General features: G+C 43.7%; 1 protein-coding gene across 1 annotated transcript; it reads right to left on the reverse strand.

Annotated features, from left to right (window-relative positions):
* Nucleotides 1-869: 869 nt before the first annotated feature.
* Nucleotides 870-6,524, reverse strand: PCOAH_00010210 (SET domain; the record flags this gene model as incomplete). The annotated part of the gene is made up of 1 exon (XM_020057830.1): nt 870-6,524. The coding sequence occupies one exon, from the start codon at nt 6,522-6,524 to the stop codon at nt 870-872; it is 5,655 nt and encodes a 1,884-aa protein (XP_019913582.1).
* Nucleotides 6,525-8,277: the final 1,753 nt, after the last annotated feature.

Below are 8,277 nucleotides of genomic sequence, written 5' to 3' on the forward strand. Positions count from 1 at the left end.
GTGCTCTTTTTTCATATATTTTTTTTTTTTTTTTTTTTTTTTTTCTTTTGCGAGAACGTAATGCGCGAATTCATCATCATAGTGACGTTCCGCGAAAAGGTAGTTGTTCAAAAAAAGAAAAATGCAAAGCGCAAAATGCACACTTAAAAAAAGAGGTGCATAACAATTTTTTTTTTTTTTTTTTGTATGCATATTATGTATGTAATTTTTCGTGCAGAGTGGGTGTAACGAATGGAGGTGAAAATAGAGGTGCCCCAATTTTGTGTCGTTTGGCCTAGCCACATGTCCGTTGAGGAGAACACCCCAAGTTGCGACGTGCCCCATTGATAAAGCGCAGTTGGATCATATACACGACACAGCGATAGCATCGCTGCCATTCTGGTGAAAATCTCTTCCGTGACATATACTTGGAGGGACAAGCGAAAAACAAGTCCCATCCTTGAAAACCAAGAGGGACGCAAATTGGATAACTCATTTGTACTTCAACGTATGCTATATGAAGGCTCGTCACCCTTCTCCATTTTATATGCTTCTCCTTTTTTAAACTCTCACGACGTAAGATGTGGTCAAAGATACGTGTACGTGTAGACAAACATAAATAAATAATTCATGGAGGCTTTTAAAAGGGTAAGTAAAGTTGCAAGTTCCTTCCCCCAAGGGGTTAGCATAACCGTTCGGAGGTGTGAAAAGTGCGTACTTGTACACCTGTGGGTATCCCCCCGTTTAGCTACGCAAGGCTGCAGGTGGCTACGTGTGGAAGGGTTGATTTATTACCTGATGTGAACAACATGGGACGCACAGCATAAGCTAACCCCGCAAACTGCTAACAACATAACCCTTCATGGAAATACCTGTTCCCGCTAGGTATTTCACCCGATGTACCCCTTGCACTTCTTCGAATTGCACATGCACTTGATGTTCTTGTAGTTGATCCCGTAGTGGTACTTCAGAGGCTCATCCGGCTTAATATCCCTAGAGGCAAAGATGCCAACGGAGGGGTAATTGTCGCCCCGCCAAATGGTGATGACATTCACGTTCGGTTCGCAAGAATGGTTTAAGAATCGAGCTACGTTCGAAATGAACAGCGCATCAATGCATGGGATCTTCCAGTCATCGGTGTACGTTTCATCCACCTCTGCCGTTTCGATGAAGTAGTTAAAGTATCCTTTTTTGTCGTATTCGTGTTCCCTGGAAATCATTTCCTTCCTAGTGGTTATCTCCCCAACGTAGTGCATAATTAACGAATTGGCTTTTATGTAAGACGAGGAAACGATATCCCATCCGATGTCACGCGTCTTCACCACCTTCACAGGGTAATGCAATCCCTCCGGAAATTTATTGGTGCATTTTAAAGGATCACACAGACAGTTCCCCGAACAAGCAGCCAGCACATTAAAGTCGTTAATATCGTAGCTCTTATTCCCATCGCAATATATTTTGCCCGTTCGTTTATGCCGCAAGGCCTTGCAGTACCCGTTAATATATATTTCATCGAACTCCTTTTTGCTGTAATTCTGTGGTGCGCACCCTGAACACAAAGGTAACAAATTGTATGGAGGGAGTCTTGAAAAAAAGAGGGTCTTACTTACATAGGTAAAATTCATAGGGGGGAGTGAATCATCCACTGTGTTTTCTACTGGAATTTTAAACTTTTCCTTTCCAGCTGAGAGATCTTCATACGGGTTCCATGTATCATCGAATGGCTTCTTCAATTCGATATGCGCTGCTATGGCTTCTTTGCTTTTTATGGGAATGAACAGATGGGCTGGTCTCTTGGCCATTTCGCAGTTTATTGGTATCTCCGTCTTTCGGATAGATATTTCGATATTTTTTAAATTTTTGGTTCTAATTCTTTGGTTTTCGTTTATCTCCTTTTCAAAGTTTAGGGTTTCCAGGACCAGTACCAGGGGGAGGTACTTGCCGCGACACCAGAAGGGGAACGTCTCTGCGCCGCCTGTCCCGGTGGGGGCAACGGTGCTACCAGTACACGTGGGTGCATCCACATTGCATTTAGTTTGCCCAGATTTGTCCTCCTCACGCAGCTTCCGCTTGCACATCTCGTACATGCGCACATCGCTACGGACCCACTTGGAAGCCAATTTCTCCTTGATGCACCTCCGCCGAATGAACTTATATATGTGGTTAAAGTTCATGAAGGTCGTCGATTTGTAATTTTTCAAATATGGCACAGTCAAAGTCATGATCATTTCGCTATCCAAAAAGACGTTTATAGAAACGGAGTTCTTTTCAATTAGGTACTTCTTCCTCTCGCACTGATTTTCATAAAAACGGCAATTCCGTGGAATAAAGCACTTATCCACATACAGTCTCTTAAAAACGTATAGGATGTCTCTCTTATATTCCGACGTAGAATAATCGTTGATGGTGAAAGCGTTCACAATTTTGTATATCCCATCGTAGCGGATCCCATAATTGGGACAGTACTTTGTCTTCAAGTTATTGTGTCGGAAGATTCGTATAGGCATCTGCAGCAAATACGAGTTATACAGTGCATTCGCATAGCATTTCCTGAGGCTTGAAATTTTATTGCTCAGAAAGGACAGTAAATATCTAAGCACAAAGAAGTTGCCATTATCCGTGAGTACTTCATTTTTCGAATTCAATATTACAGATGACACGATATGCTCATTCTTATTTATCGGGTGTAGAAAAAGATTATACGACGTGTACTTACACAAAAAAAATAGCGCTATGTGGTAGTTGTGCGAAAAATGGGTGTTCACTTTGATATCCAGTATATTAAAATTGTTGTGGTACAACCAGTCTACTGAAAGCATGTACTTCTTTTCCCACAGTTCGTTGTTGTTACTTTTGTTTGCCCCTGTTGTTGCGTCTCCCTCTGGCAGTGTGGCCAACTTATCTCCGTTAATTTTGTCATCATTATTGACACCTGCCTGGTTATATCCACCTATATTATTGTCCACGATACCGGTGTAACCGTCTGGTCCGCCTGTTCCGCTTGTTCCGCTTGGTCCACCTGCCCCCTTTCCTTCTACACCATTCGCATTTGTGCCCCCTTCAGGAAATGCACTCTCTTTCCCCGCCAAGTTATCCACCCTTTCAATGGTACCACCACCACGTCCACTCATCAGCATCATTTTCTCCTCCCTCTTCTTTCTATTCAATTCATTATTCTCCATTATCCTTTTGTAATTATTTTTTATCCTCTCGAGCAGCATCACGTTCACATTTCCTAATTCACTCACATCCTCCCCATATTCTGTGTACTCACCATAGTCTGAACCTTTTTTTCTAAAATGGGATTCGCCTCCCCTGATTGTTCTCTCCCCTATTTTCCTCTTCCCCCTCATTGAAGAAATACCTCCTCCTCTTCTCCTTCCCCTATTTTTCATAAGCGACAAATTATTGTTACAGAAAAAATTCTTCCTTCCTCTTTTCATAGACACGTTGGACGAGCCTCTTTTTTTGTACCCCCTCCCCAGCCTCACCTCCCTCATTCCCTTCTCCTCCTTAACATATCTATTTCGCAACATTTGTTTCTTTCTGTACTCTCCAGTTTCGTTGATTCCTCCCTTTGTTACCAATTCGTTGTACTTCTCTGTTAAGTGTTTCCTCCTCCCGTCGGGAGTTACTGGTTCCTCCTCCCATGGCTCGCTTTTTACTATCGCTCTTCCCTCTTCGGTGCCGCCCTCAGGGGGGATGATCATCATGCAGTTGTAGCTTTTTCCTTCATCTGCCTTTTCTTCCTTCTCTTCACTCTTCACGCGGGCCATTACTATAGGCGCATCTTCACATTTGGGCTTCTCCTCACATTCGACCACGTCGGGAGTTTCTTTCTTCACTTGACATAGGGGCAACATCTCCTGGATTGATTCACTTCCCACTTGGTGCGTTTCCCCATCTGCTAGTAAAGCGGCATTTTCACACTGCACATCCTGACTGTCTTTATCGCCCTCCCCCATATCAGCTTCTTCGCCCCTCTGTTTCTTACTAGTGCAGTCAGACGGCTCATCTTTGCTCTCCCCCACCAGCATCTTCCTCTTGCGCTGTTTTTGCGTGGGCAGGGAGTCTTCGCCCAGCTCGTTTGCCTCCACTTCGTTTACTTCCTCATCTGGAAGATCCTCTTCTTCCTCCTCCCGCTTTACAGCTTCATTCATCACCACCTTCGGCTCGACCTGCTCCGAGTCGGCTTCCTTCTCCGTGGGTTGGCTCTCTTGCGGCAAATCTTGCAAATCGCACGGCGCATCCTCCACCTTGCACATAACTGGTGAAGCATCTTTGGAGAGTTGCGGGCAATCCTTGTCCATCGCACTGATTTGCTCTGGAGGAATTTCCCCCGTCGATCCTCCCCCGGCGACTTCCCCCCCCTCTTCCACCTTAACGAGGCCTTTCCTTTCTGCATCCACGGGCACAACCTTCACAGGGGATTCCTTCTCATCATTCGAACAGTTCGAATAGAGGTAAGGCCTAAACTTATACATGGAGCTGATCTTCCTGTTATCCTTCTCCGGTAAAATACTATCGTCGTAATTCTTATTGTGTTGCACATTTTTTTTCGCAAATTTAACATTATGAATGTTAAAATAATTTAAGTTGAAAAAATCATCGATGGGAATTTTACTTTTGTTCAAACTTTTGCAATAATTCTCGTACATGGCAAGGATGATGGAGTGCGTGTCTATCAGGTTGTCCTTTATCCGACAGTTAGAAATGGCCTTCTCGTCTATGTAGACATTTTTGTCCTGGATCTGATAATACAGTCTTAAATTTTTAAACAAACAATAGGTATAAATGAATTTGAGGGGACCTTTCAGTAGAGCAATATCATAGGAGAACAAATTATACAACATGAACTGTTCCATTAGAGAGTCCTTGCTGGAAATGATGTGACTGAAGTTGAACCTCTTCGTGTTCACTTCCTTTACGTTGTTCAGGAGAGTTGCGTTTTCTTCAGTTGTTAAAATTTTTTTCATCACTTTATTTTCGTTGCTGTTATCGGGGGGGTTCTCTCCAGCGTTCTCACCCACACCCTCACCCTCACCACTGGGGTTGCCTGAACAATCGGTGCTACCCACACCGCTGGTGCTACATACATTACCTGTGCTGCCTGTCCACCCGTTGGCACGCTCATCCAGGATGATAATTTTTTTCTGAAAATTTTTCTTCATTAAGGTCAACGACATGGAACTGTTCCTACTCGAACGCCCATCCTCCTTGTGCCCCTCCTCTTCCTCCCACTCCTCCTCATCATCGTCCATTTTTAAAAAAAAATGTTTGCTAATTTTTATATTAGAAAATTTGTTACTCATGTCGTGTATAACTCCGCTACCATACGCACCACTGTTATAATCGTTGTAGTTATAATATTGATTGCCCTTTAGGTATCTCTTCTTCTCATTTTTTATCTTCACATTTCCTGCATGCGTTGTCTCATACTTGAGTCGGCCATATGTGGAGGTTCCTTTTAGGGTGCCCTTCGACTTTTTCTTCTGTGGGCCTTTTTTCTTCGTTTTCATCTTCCCCTTACGCATCGTCCCCTTCTTCCTTTCGCCTGCCTTGTTCGCTAGGTTCTTCACAAACTGGCCTGTTCCATTATCGATACCATTACCATGGTTGTACTCTTTCACGTTGTACCCCACGGGGGAATACTGAAAGGTACCCCCATCGTCCATCCTTCCACTGCTCGCACTCTTCCCCTGTCTCCCTTTTTTCCTCCCCACTTTGCTCATCCCTATGTTATCCACGGGATTAACCACACTGGGATTATCCCCTACAGACACAATAACTTCTTCCTTCTCTTCATCCATGCCGCTTTTTAGATTCGTTTCCCTTTTAATAAATTTGAGGTTTCCCCTTTTTTTAAACTTTACTACCTCCGCGTTTTGCAGCGGAAACTGTGGGTCCTCCTCAGGGGGCACATCCATGCAGTTAACGCTATTGCCAACACCGCTAGCGACGACGCCGAAGGGATCCCCCTCCACGGGGTGGTCACCTCTGCCACTGCTGCTGTTGCAGACATCGCCCTGAAAGCTTTGGATAATCGACTGACCCAAATTATCATCAGGTATTTCACTAGCCATGTAGGATTCCCCCAAGGGAGCTTCCCAATTATGGTGGTTCGACTCCTTTGCGCATTTGTCGCTGTCTAGTACCTCATTGCACAATTCGGGTTCTTCTCCCTGCTCGAGCCCTTTTTTCTCTTCATCAAGATTTTCCACAGCGTGATCGCTACCATCCACGTAATATACCTCCTCCTCCCAGTTCAGGTTATTTAACCCTTCACTTTTACTTACATTAACCTGTCCGACTACTTCGACAGGTTTTGCGTCCATGGAATCCTCCACAGGGTTGCCACCAGCGTCGTACCTGTTGTCCAAGCCGTTGTCGATGGCATTATCAGACCCACCAGTGAAAGCACTGCCCGTAAGGTTGTTTCCACCTATGATGGGATCGCCAGTCGTGTCACCGCCGCTTCCATTTTGGCTTCCCCCCATTTTTCCGCCACCGCCAGGATTATTCCTTCTGCCGTTCTTTTCCTTCATTTTTCTTATCTGGAAATTTCTGGTTAGTGGCTTCGTCCGTATGTTTTATGTAGTATACATTTATGTAACATTCTTTTTTTTTTTTTTCAATACAATTCGATTGAGGATAATCCCGCTGGGGGCTCCATCCGGATGGCGAGTGCCTGTCGGTCTTGGGGTAAACGGCGATGCGTGGAAAAACGGAGTGGGAAAAAAAAAAAAATACGTGAAAAAAAAAAAAATGGCCACCGAAGAGCTGATCTGAGGCAGAAAAACGGGTTGCCTCGCACAGTAAAGAGGTCCGTATGTATGCATTTAAGCGTACATAAAAACAATGAGTAATTACATATGCATCTGTACATACAGCAATACATATATATGTATATTAGCAAACGCTCGTCATGGCACAGCCCTTTTTGGTGCTTTCTCTTTCGTAGGCCATTTTTTTCCGCCCCCAAACGGGTGCCTCCGGCCGTCCGCCAGGTGAGAGCCTATACAGCAACGCACGCGTATACACGTAATATGCAAATGCACAAATAGGCAAATTGGCACATAGTGTATACGCCCGCCCCGTGGCACCTATGGCTTAGAAAACGAAAAAATGACTCGAGACTGGTCGAAAGAGCATCTTGCTGGGTCAACTTTCCAGATAGAAAAAGAAAAAGAAATAAAATGAAACGGAATAAAATCAAATGAAGTAAAACACGGCACAGCTCAGTGGAAAGTAAAACAGACGATAGTCGCAAAATTAGCAAGAACGCTGCCCGTGCTCATAGTACATTTGGTAAAATGTGCCAATTTGCCATTTGCTCTTTCGCATAACTCTAGCATGCTAACGATTTGGCGCGATTGTTCCAAATTATCGGCGTGCGACAAAAAATACGCGAATTTATTTTCCTTGTTCCCTCACGAAAAATTTAAAAAAGGGCCCTCAAAAAGGGAAGGAACGATGATGTCCATAAGGGCGATAATTAGATGATACGAATTGCAAGAAGGCTCCGTTAGAGCGATGAAAATGCTGACCCCCACACCATGACTGATTTGTTGCTTCGTTGGTCTGTTCGTTGCCGTTTCCGTTGCACTCAATAATATCTGCTAAAAAGGAATTCGCGTGAATAGTGTTTTTTCTTTTTTTATAATAGTTCTGCCCCCATCACTTTCGCTAAGCGTAGCTTGTTCTTTTTCGTATTCCCTTTTTTTTTTTTTTTTTAAACGTATAAACAGATCTCTCATTTATAGATTAAATACTATCCGGGGGGGAAAAAAAAGGCTGATAATTCTTACATTTCCTAGCAAAGTGCCAAATAAATGGACACACCATAGAAGAGATGTGCTTTTTTTTTTTTTTTTTTACGATCCAACTGAGTGCCACCTATGTTTGACCAGTAATAGTAATGGTGGTCATCTCATCGATTGTTCGAGGAACGGAAAAAAAAAGTCCAATTTTGTTTAACAGTTTTTCCCAGATTGGTGTATACACATGCATGGAAAGCACCTGACATGTGGGAACATTTTAATATTTTCCTGTTTAGTAGGCTGCACATTTACCGACCAATATGTTTCGATTTTTCCCCTGGGAAGACATCCTAATAGAAAGGAATCTGTTCCCCGTCTCGCAAAAATGGCCTTAAGTAAGATCCGACGTATTATACGCGCAACGCGTTTTGCCCATTTCTAATTCCAGCGGTTTATCCGCACCGGGGGTTTGTTCGGTCTTAATTGCGCCCCCCACACGTTTACTCTATGAAAAACGTATTGCAGTTTGGAGCATTCT

Source organism: Plasmodium coatneyi, chromosome 5 (genome assembly GCF_001680005.1).
Source record: "Plasmodium coatneyi strain Hackeri chromosome 5, complete sequence".
NCBI lineage: Eukaryota > Apicomplexa > Aconoidasida > Haemosporida > Plasmodiidae > Plasmodium > Plasmodium coatneyi.